Source organism: Xyrauchen texanus, chromosome 33, assembly GCF_025860055.1.
Source record: "Xyrauchen texanus isolate HMW12.3.18 chromosome 33, RBS_HiC_50CHRs, whole genome shotgun sequence".
NCBI classification, from domain to species: Eukaryota; Metazoa; Chordata; class Actinopteri; order Cypriniformes; family Catostomidae; genus Xyrauchen; species Xyrauchen texanus.
In genome coordinates, this window is record NC_068308.1 from 11796569 (window position 1) to 11814238 (window position 17670).

A 17670-nucleotide genomic window follows, 5' to 3' on the forward strand; every position below is an offset into this window, starting at 1 on the left:
CTTTAGGAGGAACACCCCAACACTGCCACCCCCCTCACCATACTAAACAGCACTGTGGCACCAGTGGAGTCATTCATGTTCCTGGGCACTACCATCTCACAGTACCTGTAGTGGGAGACCCACATTGACTCCATTGCAAAAAATACCCAGGAGAGGTTATACTTCCTTCGCCAGTTGAGGAAGTTCAACCTGCCACATGTGCTGCTGATACAGTTCTTCTTGGTAGTCATTGAGTCTGACCCCTGCACTTCAATAACTGTCTGGTTTGGTTCAGCTACGAAATCAGATATCAAAAAACTGCAAAGGACAGTTCGAACTGCTGAGAGGATTATTGGTTGCCCCCCGCCCTCCCTTCAAGAACTGTACACTTCCAGATTCAGGAAAAAGGCTAGAAAAATCATTCTGGAACCCACTCACCCTGCCCACTACCTTTTTCGACTTTTGCCTTCTGGCCAATGCTTCAGAACTCTGAGCACCAGAACCATCAGGCACAGGGAGTTAAAACTGCCCCATTGAGCAATAATTAATATGCAATACACAGTTTAGTCTTTTTATATTATCCAACACATCCAACCTCTTCTGCCATTACATTCCTTTGCACTGTATATAATAGATTTGCACGTATGTATGTGTATGTGTATGCGTATGTGCATGTATGTCTGTGTGTGTGTGTATGTATGTATATATGTGTGTGTGTGTGTGTGTGTGTGTATATAATATATATATTAGGGCTGTCAAACGATTACAATTTTTAATCAAATTAATTACATGGTGTCCCGATTAATTAATCGTGATTAATCGCATATACAAATATTTGAAAGCCCCTCATATAACAATAATTCAATATATAAAGATTATACATATTTACAGTATATCAATATAGAATTATACATAGTTATCGTTAAATAGTAAAAAATTATATATATAAAAATAATAAAAAATATTCAGATAATTAAAATGCATTACATTCTTGTAGCAGAAGAGTTCATCATTGATAAGACAATACAAAAAGTACGGCTTTAGAATACAATGTATTTTTTACTACCATATTCAAGTCAATCATTGGCATACAGTTCACAGCAATCCATTTCACAAGTGAATTTGTCAATCAGTTGGAGATTTATTATGAGGGCTTGTTTAAGAGCCCGTCAATCTACACCTGCGTCAGACATGCTTGTGTGCCATTTAGGGTTCATTGCATCATAAACATAAAATGTTTAGTTCAATGTTTCAAGTTAAATATAGTTTAATACTCAATCTTTAAACACATCTTGAGATCCCTTAGTTCGCATTTGCGCTCCTTCAAGTGTTTTGAACGCAAGAATGTAACGTATGTTTGCGTTGTTCTTCCTACTGAAGTGTTTTCTTCACTGTATAAACTGTGCGCTGCTCATACAGCTGAAATTTCCCTTACTAATGGATAATGTCGACTAATCATTTCAGCCCTAATGTTAACATTAGTTACAATTAGTTGTCATCTGCCATAAATTTAATAGCGAAAAATAGGAAACAGCAAGTGCCTTATATCTTCTGTGTGCGTTGTGTGATTTTGATAAAAATTCAGCACTATGTTTGGTAATGGGGGCTGATCACATTGATATAGCTATAATAGGTCACGGTCATAGTGCCAAAAACTGACAGCAGGAAATATTGCACTTTTAACAGACTTTGAAATAGCCCACTTATGTTTACATGAATTGTTTCAAAATTCTATAGAATAATGTCAAGACACTGCTGATGTAAATTTGTCAAGGGATATTTGATATCTTAAATAGTGTTGCCATGGCAACACATTAATTGTTATTATTACTTTCTTCCTATATTTGGGTGTTTTTGACGTACTTGGCATGCTGAAAATGTCTTGAAATTTTGTACACACATCAGAGTCGTTGGCCATTAGAGCTGGGCAAATGTTCACGCATTGGTGTGTGTGAGGGTGGAGGAGAGGTGGGGGGCTCTGTAGCACTACCACTAAAATGGATGTGTATGACAGCCTCTGTAGCACCCCCATTTTTTATATTGCAGTCTCTGAACTTTTAAATACTTTTAAAATGTTAAATTGTGAACATATTTTTGATATATCGAATGGTGTTGGTATGGCAAGGCATTAAATTAATGGTGACAAATGGGAAACCGGAAGTATCTCATATCTTCTGTGTGCAATGTGTGATTTAGATAAACATTGAGATGTATGTTTAGTCTTGGGGGCTAATAACATGGATGTGGCTATTGTGGGTCACCGTCATAGCGCCACCAACTGGCAGAAGGAAGTATGGCACTTTTAACAGACTTTGAAATAGCCCTCTTATATTTACCCAAATTGTTTCAATTTTTTTTTTTAATAATGCCAAATGCATGTGTCCACTATGCATTGTTTTCCAAAAGCCACCGGGTGGAAATGGACCCATGATGCTTGGGCCCGTCATCACTGCTTGCAGCTATATTAAGTTGTTTATTTTTGTAATTTACACAAACGCCAGTGAATAAGGCTAATTATTTTAGTGACTCCAGAATACAGCATACATATACAAGTTATTTGTTTTCACAACAAATTTTTATAAAATGATGTGTTGTTTTTCAATGCAAAATTAATTAGAAATGCATAATCCACTTGGATCCCATATGCCATAAGCACACTGCACTGACAATGTCATGCAGTGATGACTTGAAAAGTTAAGATAAAATCCAGTAGAGAGAGTATTTTTTCACATTTAAGGAATGTGTAAGATAAATTTATTTCCACCAAAGTCATCACAGTGCTGACATGTTTCGAGTTTCACTGGATTATTTTTAATTTAAATGTGAATGGATATAATGTCAAATGGAATGCTACAAACATGGATTAACTTGTTTTCAATGCAACCATGTTTTAATAGAAGAACTGCACTATATACTATTTGTTGAAAAATTTAAAATCATTGTTTTTTGGCCGAAACCTCTTATGTAAGAGGAATTCGTCCACAGCCAATGATCTAGAGTGAGCCTTCACTTACTAGTTATTAATATTTGAATTTGAGGTGGGGAACATGATCCTAGACCAGCAGTTACCAGCCAGCATTTTCATGGAGTGACAGTCATAATTCTGTATCAGTTCACACATCACGCCCATCACCCGTGACTAGCCTTACACACGCTCTGGCTATGCTTATGAGCCGCAAAACAAATTAACATGGTTTGAAATGAATCACTTTAAAATATTTAATTCCAAGCAAAAACAGTTGTAAATCAAAATAATACCATTTAAATCTGTGTGCTTAGCATCTTTAATGAGGGAATTTACTATATGCTACTCATCCCATAAATAATTGTGAATGATGTAGGCAAATCAAGAGGTTCTCAAATGTAATAATCCAATGGTCCTCTAAGAAATCAAATCAAATGACATTATATTTTTTACTTTACGCCAAACATTTATGAGATTTTATGAAATAAGACAAGCATTCACATCTTTGCAGAGAAATTAACAATGCATATCCATAAAACATGATTCAAATACAACAACATATTTTCCCTACACAATGAAATTGTATTGTCTTTTAAACTAGCATAATACAAATTTTCAAGGAACTCTTGGCCTCCTTGCAATAAACGTGTAGCAGCCCACACTTTGGAAAAATGCGTGTTTGAATCAGTCTCACTTTCAATCAAAATGCTGGACTTTGCAGTCCAACATTTCTCATCAGAGCAAATTGTAACCTTTATATTAAATATTTTCTAATACCTTTCTTACAAGTAAACAAATTAAAATGTGTATGAGATATAATATTACAATACCTGTCATTGTAACTGGACAGAGTGGTGTGAGTGCTTTCTCAAGTGTTCCATATTTTGAGAAGTGCAACACATGTATTTTTATTCTAAAAAGCCCGCCTGGGGTATGCAGAGTGATGTCTCGTGATGGATTGAATGATGGCATATATTTTTCAAAGGCTGCATCTGTAGGTAACTACTTATTGAAATGTGAGGAGGAACAACAGGGCTCCAACATTGTCTTACTCTCCCTGAATTAAACCAAAAAAGACATATGCTTTCTGACCTCCACCTGGTAAGTGTTGCATTTGAACATATATTCAATGCATATTGCTCTTTTTCTATGGTGTCACACAAACTAGGTAGTCTAGTTTTCAGTGGTTATGTTTCTCTTACCTTAACGGTTCTCTTTGCATTATTCTATAGCCGAAGGCAACATTTGATTTCTGTGAAGGTCCTGTGAAACTTCTCCATGTAACAGGGTCAACGTTGAATGCCTTAACTGACTGAAACACTAAAATGTTCAGATATACAAAGAATGAATCATTACATTTACATTGATGCATTTGGCAGATGCTTTTATCCAAAGCGACTTACAGAGCCCTTCTTACAGGGACAATCCCCCCGGAGCAACCTGGAGTTAAGTGCCTTGCTCAAGGACACAATGGTGGTGGCTGTGGGGCTCAAATCAACAACCTTCTGATTAACAGTTTACCAGTACTGTGGTTTAGACCACTACACCACCACCACTCCATCTTTCCAGAATCATTACTCAATGAAAGTTACTTCAATGGCCAAATCCTAAATGTAATTTATGTAATTAAAATAGGTTAAACATTTATAAACATTTACAGTAGGAAATAATCTTTCCAGTCCTAGAAACTGATTGGTCAATACAGCAGTCCAGCTGTGCTAAAATACACAATATAGTAACAGTTATGATATTGCAAATCACCTGTTCACCTAGCTACTGTGTATATTATTGTGCAGCACCCATACAGGCAAATTAATAACTTTAGATGTTAGGGACTTTGGGCCCTATTTTCATACGTGCATTAGGTGCATGTGCTACAACCATGCAGAACTTCTTCATACAATGTATCCAGTTTTTACGAGTGTGGTAAATATAAGTTTAATTTCATGTCAAGGCAACTGGCCGTCAGTGGGAGCATTTGCGCTGTCTGTGGCCATTCGTAGTTGTATTCACAAAAAGATATGTGAGGTTCATGTAAATGAAGTGAAAAAAAGGTCACTGATTTTTAGACATCTGAGAACCATGGCCACTAACGTAGCGCATATACCACCTTGCATAAGAGGTACCGCTCTTAATACAGGGCCCTATCTTCTAGTAAAATGTGTTGGATTTACTTAAACTCACTGGCCACTTTATTAGGTACACCTGTACATCTACTTATTCAAGAGATTATCTAATCAGCCAATCAGCCATATGGGTCAGGAGCTTCAGTTAATGTTCACATCAACCATCAGAATGGGGCAAAATGTGATCTCAGTTATTTAGACTGTGGCATGTTGGTGCCGGACGGGCTGGTTTGAGTATTTCTGTAACTGCTGATCTCCTGGGATTTTCACGCACATTCGTTTCTAGAGTGTATAGAGAATGGTTGGAAAAACAAAAAACATCCAGCGAGCATCAGTAATGTGTGTGAAAACGGCTGGTTAATTACAATGGACAGACTGGTCCAAGCTGACAGGAAGGTAACAGTAACCCAAATAAACACATGCTACAAGAGTGCAGAAAAAGCTTTGATGAAGAAAAGCATTTCTAAACGTACAACACGTCGAACATTGAGGCAGATGGGCTACAACAGCAGAAGACCCCTCCAGGAACCACTACTGTCAGCTTAGAACAGGAAACTGAGTTTTTTCCCCCATTCTGATGGTTGATGTGAACTGAAGCTCCTGAAGCTCCTGACCCCTGAATGATTTTATACATTACACTGCTGCCACATGATTGGCTGATTAGATAATCGCATGAAGAAGCAGATGTACTGGTGTACCTAATAAAGTGGCCATTGTGTGTATATGTAGCATTTTTGTATCACATTTTTAAAGTAAATTCAACTTATGGTAATTTAATGTCAGCATAACAAAAAACACACAAATGTATCAGTTCATTAAACTTTTTTTACTTAAAAAGATATGTCACTCAAATATGAATTAACAACTAGTGGCATGTTTTTTCAAATTTACTTTAATATTACTATTTCAACTTAATATAATTGTCTTAAAAGAATATGAATATGTCATTAAACAATTGATTCCCTAAAATCTCTATGAATTCTTAATAACAGCTAATTAAATGCCCCAATAAGGTTTGATTTGACCAAACAAACATGCTTAAATTATTCAAGTGTAAAAGCTTATGGGTATTTTTCACAACCTCAGTTCCCCTTCTGTCACTCACCTCGACGTTGTGTCGAATAGTAACACAAGGGGTTGCACTTGGGAGCCCGATCCACCTTCAGATCTTTGAGAAAAGGCCAATGAGAAGTTGGTGAATTGGCGAGTTGAATTTGCATGCCACTTCCCCCGACATACGGGTATAAAAGGGAGATCGGGATGTGGATTCAGTCAGAATTTTTCTTCAGAGCCGAGCGGTCGTATTATAGCCAGCTGAATACCACTGCCGTTTCCCATTCACCTGACTCTTCAAGAGCATTCTGCTGTTGATACGCTCATTTGCTTCCGTCCAGCACTGGGATAACGCAGGCTTGCCTTACTGCCAGCCTTGCTCTTTCGGCACTAACGAGCCAGATGAGATGTTGATCGCTGCATCGGAGGGCGCCTTGGTGATGTCAGATTTTCCAGGCGTCCGCCCCGATTCTGCGGCATTCTCTTCACGTCAGTGAAGGACAAGAGCGCCACCGTCCTCCGGGCGGAGATCGTGGTCCTCCTTCAAAAGGACGCGATAGAGCCTGTCCCTCCAGCTGAGGTGAGACAGATGTTTTACACCCCTTATTTCATCGTTCCCAAGAAAGGTGGTGGGCTGCGGCCAATCTTGGACCTGCGAGTTCTGAACCTGCCCAGACTCCCGCTCAAGATGCTGATACAGAGGCACATTTTGACGTGCATCTGGCATCAAGATTGGATCGCGGCAGTAGACCAGAAGGACGCGTACTTCCACGTCTTGATTTTGCCTCGACACAGACCCTTCCTACGGTTCCCGTTCGATGGCCGATCGTATCAGTACAAGGTCCTCCCCTTCGGCTTGTCCCTGTCCCCTTGTGTCTTCATGAAGGTTGCAGAGGCAGCTCTTGCCACGTTAAGGGAAGTGGTCGTCCACATACTGAACTACCTTGACGACTGGCTGATTCTAGTACACTCTCGAGAGTTACTGTGCACACACAGTGGAGTAGAGTGGAGACGCCACCCTCAGCTGAGTCGATTCTGCTTGGCACAGGTAGACTTGATTGCCTCACCTCAGTACAGACTCGCTGGCGTATAGCTGGCCCCGAGGGCTACTCAAGTATACATTCCCCCCAGTGAGCCAATTTACACAGGTTCTGTGCAAAGTCAGGAATGACGAGGAGCAGGTCATCCTCATGGCTCTGTACTGGGCCACTCAGACCTGGTTCTTGGACCTCATGTTCCTCATGACAGCTCCTCCCTGGCAAGTACCCCTGAGAGTCTTCTCTGCCCAGTTGCTGTGCTTGTTAGAAACCCATCCCCTCCCCTCCCCTCCTGGGTTGGACCTACCACCGCACCTTTCTCATGTGTGGCCCCTGTGGGCCCAGATGACACATCAACGACATTTAAACCCCACCCCCCAAGAAGGGCAGGGTGTGGCCTCCGCGGGGTCTTTTCCCACTGAAAGAATAGGAACAGAAAAGAACTCCTTCCCCGGTAGCACCTGACGTTTTGGGGCATCTGGGGAGGCTCCGTGCAACCCAAATGTATATGTTCTTACGCTCGTAGTAGCTTGCCTACACCTGCTTTGGCAGTTCACGTGACCGTTCAGCCTTTGTGGTAGTTCCTATAGTGACCCCTAGTGTCACTATTCGACACAACGTCGAAGTGAGTGACAGAAGGGGAAGTCTCAGTTACTGTCGAAACCTCCGTTCCCTGATGGAGGGAACGAGACTTTGTGTTCCTCTTGCCACAGGCTGAACTGTACCGCTGTAATGTCCGGCACCTTGTCTCAGCTCCTTAGTGCAAAACCTGACTGAATCCGCATCCGATCTCCCTTTTATACCCGTATGTCGGGGGAGTGGCATGCAAATTCATCTTGCCAATTCGCCAACTTCTCATTGGCCTTTTCTCAAAGATCTAAAGGTGGATCAGGCTCCCAAGAGCGACCCCTAGTGTCACTATTAGACACAATGTCTCGTTCCCTCCATCCGGGAATGGAGGTTACGACAGTAATCGAGATGTTCTGTACTTAAGCATTTTACTTAGTAGTACTTAAAACTAAGTTCAAGGAGCTAATAATTATTATTTTAATTTATTTTAATTTTAATAATTTCATTTATTTAAATTAATGTGTCACTCTAAGATCACCTTATTATTAATATTTTGTGTTGTACACATTAATGCAAATTAAATAAAGCTCAAAATATTATAAATATGTACTTTTCTGAGTAGAAGTTATTTATTTTCATACATTATTGTTGTTAAGCCAAAGAATCGAGTTTTTCAATGTAATGTAATTAGTGTAATGAATATTACAATGTTTTATTAAGAGTAGGGACACACTTAATGTAAGGTGTCTTTAAATACTATAAGCATTTGCTGCAATGTACGTCTTATGTACATACTTGTTGTTGCATTGCACTAACATTTGAAGTACCTGCATTTAATTACATCTTTATTTACACTGTTAACCTTACCCCTAACCTAACCTAACCTAACCCTTATCCTAACCCCTACCCTTAACCTAAACTCTAACTCCTACCCCTAACCCTACTACTAAAACCAACATGTACCTCGACCTCAGTAGCAGCAAATGTTAATCTTGAGAGAATTTTGCACAACAACATGGAGTTACACAATAAATACATTGTATGGAATGTATACAAGTACAGAGAATTTAAAGACTCCTAATATAAAGTGGGACCAAAAGTTGTCTTTAAAATTTTTGATATGTAGTAACCGTTTTAAAAAAGTAATTAGGGCATTGGAGGTCATGCTGTACATCACAGCTGAAAGGGTTGCAGGAACTAATGTGCATCATGCCTAACAACACCCTTTAGCCATCTCTGTTTTCACAGACTAGCACAGCCTTGAGTGCTTTATTGCAAAAAAAGAAATGTGCTTGTTTAATCATATTGAAAGATCAGTTCAAAGCAGTCAAAGGACTTCATCACCCACAAATGCACGTTTGAATGTGTGAAATAACATCAAACAGGTCTCATGCTCAGACAGAGAGAGAGAGAGAGAGATAGAGAGAGATATTTCACCAGATAACACATTAAGATTATACCATACTCTTCACTCATTACATTTGGAAATATTAAATCATCATCTTTTACAGAACATAACAAATCCTTATATTTCCAGACATTCTTAAAACCTTCAATGTTCTTCATAGATTTATAAAACAAAAATTCTTGTTGCATTCTTTCTTTTATCAGATTTTTGAAAACTCAGTCTATATCTTGCACATCTACTTTTTTCGTTCTTGTAAAAATATTGCCATCTTTGCTTGACCAATAATGAAATTCTGTAGCTGATCCTTATAATCATATATAAAACCGACATTTGAAAATACAAAATTAAACAAAAAAATACTGCTTTTAAAAATAAAACCCCAAGACTTTCACAATATAAAAAACAGTGGAAAATCGTTTCTCTATGTTTGCAGAAAGGACATTTAAGGGAGAGAGAGAGAGAGAGAGAGAGAGAGAGAGAGAGAGAGAGAGAGAGAGAGAGAGAGAGAGAGAGAGAGATTTAGAAGTTCACACTTATTGCAAGCATTTTATTCTTGCCTCATAAGGACAGTTTTTTTTTATCAATAAAAAACTGTCATGGAAGGCATTAGTCACTATTTTGGGCATGTTTAGTCTTTTAATCTAAGAACCACATTCTTTATAAATAAAATTTTTGCTCCAAGCGTAAACCATTTGACACACATTTAAAACCACCAGTTTCGATTTTCATACACTCTCACTGGTACATTGGTTTTTCTTTTCTCAAAGTGCAATGATGTGGAAATACATTTGTTTTAAGAAACTATTTAATTTAACACTGATATAATAATATAATATATGATATATATAATTTTTGTCACTAATCTATTTAAAACCCAATCCTACTTTTAAAAATGTGTGTGGTTTTTAGTTTTGTTCAAAAGTTTGATGTGCTTGATGCGTCAAACCATGAACAATGTCTTGATATCAACAGTTAATCTAAAACTTTTTTTGTATTACTCTCCATGTATCACGTTATTGAGGTAGTGGTGATTGTGGAAAATAAATAAGTAATTAAAAAATAGATAATGAAAAAATCTAATAAATTGCTCTTACCACACAAGATATACAAGCTGATACACAAGGAATTCTGGTCCATCATTACTTGTGAAAAGATGTGGAGAATGCATGAGTTGAGACAGTCAGCAACATAATGTATGATAGTGAAGAGTAGTTCTCTGGTGCATGGGGGGTGGTAACCTCTAACTAAAGAGGAACAAAATTGAGGAAATGGACAGGGGGTGGGGGGTGGTAACCTCAAACTAAAGAGGAACAAAATTGAGGAAATGGACAGGCATGATGTGTCAGCTAAATTATGGTGGGTGGGGGGGGGGGGTTCTCTCTAATGGGAATAATCTTACATTGTCAATAGAGACTCTAAGAGGGCTATTCTGGGGTTTTATTCGTTCTTCAATGTCTGTTTGTTAATGAAAAGCACTTGTCATGTACTGTATACAGAGTGAAAAGGGATGAGAAATTGAACCATTTTAATCTATACAAAAACTCCATCTAGTTGTTCTAGTAACTGTGGTGAGTTTCTTTATCTAAATATGAGTTAAAATCAGAACTGTGTGTAATTGCAATCACATTCAGAAGTGCTATATAAACAGGAAATAGATGGTGATTATGTATACTGCGACTATTACTTAGTGAGGAATTTTTTTATAAAATGTTCTCTTGTATGGAGTGATAGCTACATTATTATTTTCTTTCTAAATGGACAGAACTAAAATATAAATCAACATGCAATAATCCAACGTGATCTCATGAGGACTATGTACTCTTCTGTAAAGTTTGATTCTAGCAACCATACATATTTGCATAGACACCAAAACTTGCAATATTGACATATTGACAGCAAGTAAACATCATAATTTTAAATATTAACACCTATAGAAACGTACAAATGTTTACGTGTACTGTTAATGTTGATTAATATTGAACAATTCATAGAATTAATCATTTAAATACATTTAATGTATAATCACTGAAATTAGTTAAATCAGTTAAAGTTTCATTCAGTTCTGCTGCCTTTAACCAAGACTACATTTTAAAATGTTGAAGACATTAAAAAAAATTACAAATAAAAAAAAGAATAAAAATGCTGAAATAGTTTCATCATTTATTAAACATTTAATTTATTTATTTTTTGTCATGGGACACAAAAGGGGTTTTTAGAATATGGCAAAAAAAACTCAATAAACAACAAAAAGCACCATAAAACAACAATAAATATAATCTATCTAATATAATCTATAATCCAAACCCTCAGACTGCTTTCTGTGAAGAACAGACTTAAATTGAAGACTTTTATTCAACGATCTCCGTCTCCAACCGCCGCAGGATTGTCACATCCACTGTAACCATCAGGCCGCGTTGGTTTCGTTTTCAAATTAAAATTCAAAAATTGCTGCCCCTGTGTTTTTACTCAGTGATGTCGAATGCTCATTGGCTCTCAAGTGTCTCGTGACCATTTGTGACGTACGGTATTTTGTGACGTAAATGTTTGAATGAGAAATGATAATGCCGTTCTGGAGTGCATCAGGAGAAGAGTTACAGCGATTAATAATTTAAATTCAACTCTCCCCCTCACACAAAGCTATTGTATGCTGTCAGGGAGCACATAGGATGCAGTGCATCGACCTTTGGACTACTTTTGTACTTTGCAATTTTTATTAATAAATTATTGAGATTAAATTGATCTGCCTGTTATGTGTTTTATATGCTTAATACACGTTTATGGTTAGGTTTAAGAGTGGGATTAGTGGCTGTAAAATATATATAAATTAATATATTTTAAGACAAAATTATTGCTACTGTACATTAATCTACTTGTTACATGTTTTTATATTGTTGAAATGGTTATGTTTAGAGGTTGGGATAAGGTTAAGGGATCTAAAATATCTATAAAACAGTAAGAAATTTACAAATACATTTATAATCGATTTGTGTATTCAAATATAGTTGTTATGGATTTGTCAATATCTTACGTTTCTAAAACTGTAAATACATAAAAATGTTTTAGATTCTTTCAAACATAAAAACGCAAAATGCTGTTTTTAAGTAATAGCAGTAAGTTGCTGTTTTCCGCAATGCATTATGTGAGGACTTGGTCGCTTTAAATTGCGTGGTGATAAGCAAAAGTATGACACATGTTATTTAACAGTATTAAACCATATTTTCTCCATGTGCATGGAAGAGGCAAGAGGTTTTGGATTGTCAACATGAGGTAATTTTGCAGCTCAGCCTATGACGTATTATCGATAAATTACCTATTACTTTCAAATATAATATTTTAAACATCCAATGAAGCTTTTGTGATTTAAATCTGATTATTCAATTGTGTGTTTTAATCAAGCAAAGGGGTTATTGAGCGAGTTCGTAAGCACACGACTGCATTGCATTTGCGCCGTCATATCAGACACACCTCCTCTGTGTTCTGCCCAAAAAAAAAGGAATTCATGAAAGTATTTTATAATGTACTTACCCTCATGTCGCTCAAAGCCTGTATTGATTTCTTCAATGGAACACAAAATCAGACTTTTTATAGATAATTTTTACATGGGGCATTCACTGACAAGCTCCATAAAGAACACAACGGCACCATAAATGTACTCCATATGACCTGTGTGATGTATTCCAAGTCTTCAGAAATTATACAATATTGGTGAGGAATTATTGCTTATTATTTGCTTATTATTTTTCAGATGCTTTATTGGAATACATCCGGAAAAGGGGATCAAGGCTGCTCAGGGAAAAGTGGTGTCTAAAAAACTGGAAAAACTCAGAAGAAGACTGTAACTGTCTTCAAAATCTCTTACAACTGATGGACTTTGAGTGGGATTTAATTGAAAATGTAGCTGACACTCCCCACTAATGCAGTTTGTTTTTCACATAAAATGGTGGGCTGAAGTGTTGCTGAAGCATTATTTTATTTTTTTACTTATTTGTATTTTATAAACCATTTGTTTTTATATTAAAAAAAAAAATGTGCTGGTGTTCGTTGAAGCCTGATTTGACTATAGATTTGTATTTTATGTAAAGGTAAGTAATTTAACCAGTTTTTGGATTGTTTTGATAAATGTTCTGCTTTTTACTTATTCATTTGTGTATTTTGATTGTTGATGGGTGCTTTTTTGTTACACCACAGCACTGAATATTATTTGAATACTTTATTTATTTATTGCCTGTTTTAGGACATATTGATAAACATGTTGTTTCAGAATAAGAAAAAAAAAACATAATTTGGCTTTGTTTATCTTTTGTAATCCACATATGCAAATAGAAAGTGTAGGGTGTAATATGCATTTAAAATTGTGATTATGGGGTTGTGACTGGTACAGCTATCTGCTTCTAACTTACAATTGTATACTGTAGTTAGCTGTAATACAGTATTTAGCTATTATTTATAGGATTCTTTTTACAGTGTATGAATTAACATTTTACACAATTTGTATGCTAGAACTACAGTAGAAGAAAAAGTAATTTATCAATTTAACATTCAATTGTTTAGATCAAGCTCATCGGCTTCTTGTGTCGCACTTTTCATCTGCTGCATGGACTTTCTTTTGAAAAACCCAGCCTATAAAAGAAACAAAGAGACATTATGAAAGTTGTATACTTTGTTCTACACTAGTTTTCCAAAAGTTTGTGGACACCCCCTTTTAATTAACATGTTTATATATTCCATTAATTCCTGTGAAGTTAAATCTTAATGCTGCAGTGGGATTTTAATGAATTGTGTGCTTCCAACATTGTAGTAAAAGTTTGGGGAGGGGGGCTTTCCTGTTCCAGCATATCAATGCCCCTGCGCACAAAGCAAGATCCATATTATGTACTGAGTCTGGTGTGGAAGAACTGGCCTGCACATAGCCTTGAACCTGAACCCACTGAACAGCTTTGGGATGAACTGGATGCTGACTGTGAGCCAGAGTCCACCACCTAACATGAGTATCTGACCTCACTGATGCTCACTCTGATCCATGCACCTATATTTCTACATCAAGTGGAAAGCCTTGCCAGAAGAGTGGAAGTTGTTAGCATTAAAGAGTGTGATTAATCCCTTTGGTTTTTAAATAACTGTTCAGGCATCCACATACTTTTGGCCATATAGTGCTAAGAATTATTAAAAAGCTGATGTATTGAACCTTAAGGAGGACAGCTGTGATGAGACAGATGAGCAACAGTCCTCCAATTACTCCTCCAGCGACCTCCTTGATGAGACTGGGTTCCTCATAGACCTCTACCTGAGTATTTACCTTTGAAAACAAAAAGGTCAAATCCAAATATTTCATAATTTTGAAGCATAGAAAGAAGCATGTTGAAAATGTTATATACACATCTGCACTTATCTCTGGTTATAAAAGTAACAGTTAGGAAATTCTGACTTGAGTGAATGCATATGCATTACCTCGCAAATTGGTGAAATATGTGAATCAGAGAAGTAAATATATTTATTCTCATCAAAATCGAGAGACGCTGTACTGATCAGCTGAAAATAAGCTGATCTAATCCCAGTCTAAAAAAAACAAAACAATTGACTATTAGAATGTAGATAAGGTTGACTATTACAATGGCAGAAATATCATATCTAATATTTCCAGCTCTGTTATTTTAGCTACCTGCTCAATCCACCCAGAGGTTACATTGCTAGATATATGATAGAACTTCCTTTCATTTTTCATTAGATTCAGATCACATTTGAACACTGCACACACTGCCACAGAGCAGTTCTGAAGCATAGACAGGAAAAAGAGATGGAGCCTCATCATTGTCTTTAATTATAGTAATAATTATTAATCATAGTATTACAGGTTTAGTTATCCAAATTTGAGTCACATCATTTTAAAACACTTTACAGTAAGGTTGAATTTGTGTTAACATCAGTTTATACAATAGTTAATGTGAACTAAAAATGAATAATACTTTTAGAGCATTTATTAGTCTTCGTTAAAGTTGATTTCTACATAAACCAATCATTATTTTACATTAAAAGTTGTATACATTAACATTAGTTAATGCTTAATGAATACAAATTAACAAACAATGATCAATTAACATTCATCAAAATTAATAAATACTTTGAAATATCCTTGTACTGTATATTGTTAGTTCATGATACCAAATGCAATAATTAATGATAACAAATAGAACCTTATTGTAAAGTGTTATCCAATAATTATTTAAAATTACAATTTAGAATAGCAAGTAAACAAAATGCAACTCACTATCACATATTTCTTTGTGAGTAGTTTTAGAAAGTCTGTGCTGTTGGGTTGCTCATCCCTTTCCCTCAGGCAGTCTGAAACCTTTTACAACACCAAAACATTTTAGTAACACCTAACTGTAATGGGGGATCTCAAACACATCGAACCAGGAAACACAATATTAGAGTCATATTTTTAATGTTTTATTATTATAAAATTATTTGACCTTATTTGTATATACACTGGTGGCCAAAAGTTTGGAATAATGTAAAATGTTCGCTGTTTCGGAAGGAAATTTGTACTTTAACTCACCAAAGTTGCATTCAACTGATCACAAAGTATAATCAGGACATTAATGAAAACAGCACCATCACTATTTGAAAAAAGTAATTTTTGATCAAATCTGGACAGGCCTCATTTCCAGCAGCCATCACTCCAACGCCTTATCCTTGAGTAATCATGCTAAATTGCTAATTTGGTAATAGAAAATGACTTGTCATTATATCAAACACAGTTGAAAGCTATTTGGTTCATTAAATGAAGCTTAACATTATCTTTGTGTTTGTATTTGGGTTTGGGTTTCCACAGTATGCATTAGATTGGCATGTAAAAAAGAAAGCTTTCTCTAGAAACTCATCAGTCAATTATTGTTTTGAGGAATGTAGGCTATATAGTCCTTGAAACTGCCAAAAAACTGAAGATTTCTTACAAAGGTGTACACTACAGTCTTCAAAGACAAAGGACAACAGGCTTTAATAAGGATAGAAAGAGATATGGAAGGCCAGCTGTACAACTAAACAAGATGATAAGTCAGAGTCTCTAGTTTGAGAAATAGACGCCTCACATGTCCTCAACTGACAGCTTCATTGAATTCTACCCGCTCAACACATGTACAACAGTAGACTCAGGGGTGCAGGCCTTATGGGAAGAATTGCAAATAAAAAAACACTTTTGAAACAGAAAAGCAAAAAGAAAAGGTTAGAGTGGGCAAAGAAACACAGACATTGGACAAAAGATAATTGGAAAAGAGTGTTATGGATCTTAAACCCATTGAACTTTTGTGGGATCTGCTAGACTGTAAGGTGCGTGAGAAGTGCCTAACAAGACAGACATCTTTGGCAAGTGCTACAGGAAGTGTGGGGTGAAATGTCACCTGAGTATCTGGACAAACTAACAGCTAGAATGCCAAGGATCTGTACATTATTCCAAACTTTTGCTGTACATATATATATATATATATATATATATATATATATATATATATATATGCCAAAAACAAAATCAAAATTCAATCCTTCACAAGAATCACAAGTTTTGATGTTGATATTACTTTATTTCAATTTCATAGTTCTTCTGGTGTATATCAAGCTCTTTTAATCCATCAGATTAAGGACAATTTGATTGCCTGTGATATGCTGTGAGATTCCATTTGTTCTCAATACTAATAGTATCAATAGTAAAATGTTAATTTTCCTTGATTTCTAATTTACCTGCAAGTTTCTATCAGTCCAGATGTTTTCAGCTCCCAATTTTATAGGCACTCTAATGTAAACTGTTAAATTCAGTTCTCTAAACTCGTTTTTCACCTTAGGGTGGAAAACAGAATGTATGGAAGATTTATTGATACTGACAACTGATATTATTTCAGTATAGACACAAAAAGAAAGGACACAGAGTACTATGTCAAAATAAATTTCTTCACCTCTAATATATGTTTTACTGGTTTTTCAAGATTGTTCTTCCCTCTAGTTAAATTGATGTATATGCTGGTATCTGTGTGCCTGCAGGAATGACAGCCAATATAGAACAGACAAGGTTTCAAATATAAATAGAAGAAAAGCTAAATATTAAATGGTCAGAAATCCAAACTTTTAATCATACTACAGAGAAGAGAAGCACTGACCTCAACAAGGTAATGTAGATAGCATGTTTTACACTGATATTTTTCACTTTCAATAATTCACTGTTTTCAGAGTGATGTGTATTGCCACTGCAAAATTATAAAGAAAGTTGGTTAGTGCTAGTATAAATCATATTTATTTCTAATAAATTTGACACATTTTGCTCATTTATATTCTCATTACAGTAATTCAACATTCTATAGAACAATTGTAATGGCTATTATTAGTAAAAATCTAACACCATACCTTTTAACAGATGCACTAAAAGTTACCATTTGGTCAAAATTACTTTTTTCATTAATACTATAATTAATCTCGAACATAGCCTAGAAGAATAAGGTGTGAAGAAAAATTGTAAACAACACAAATACAAAATGGATGCTTTAA

General features: G+C 36.0%; 1 protein-coding gene across 1 annotated transcript in view; it reads right to left on the minus strand.

Moving 5' to 3' along the window:
* The window catches only part of LOC127627237 (uncharacterized), a 94772-nt gene that overhangs the window by 36311 nt on the left and 40791 nt on the right, over positions 1-17670 (minus strand). The window contains exons 22-32 of the mRNA XM_052103579.1: positions 17530-17609; positions 17286-17372; positions 17085-17163; positions 16873-16968; positions 15404-15484; positions 14798-14908; positions 14587-14694; positions 14324-14434; positions 13719-13758; positions 10233-10382; positions 4147-4264 (exon numbers count right to left, since the gene is read on the minus strand). Coding sequence (XP_051959539.1) covers positions 4147-4264; positions 10233-10382; positions 13719-13758; positions 14324-14434; positions 14587-14694; positions 14798-14908; positions 15404-15484; positions 16873-16968; positions 17085-17163; positions 17286-17372; positions 17530-17609 — 1061 coding nt within the window. The remainder of the gene's footprint in view (positions 1-4146; positions 4265-10232; positions 10383-13718; positions 13759-14323; positions 14435-14586; positions 14695-14797; positions 14909-15403; positions 15485-16872; positions 16969-17084; positions 17164-17285; positions 17373-17529; positions 17610-17670) is intronic.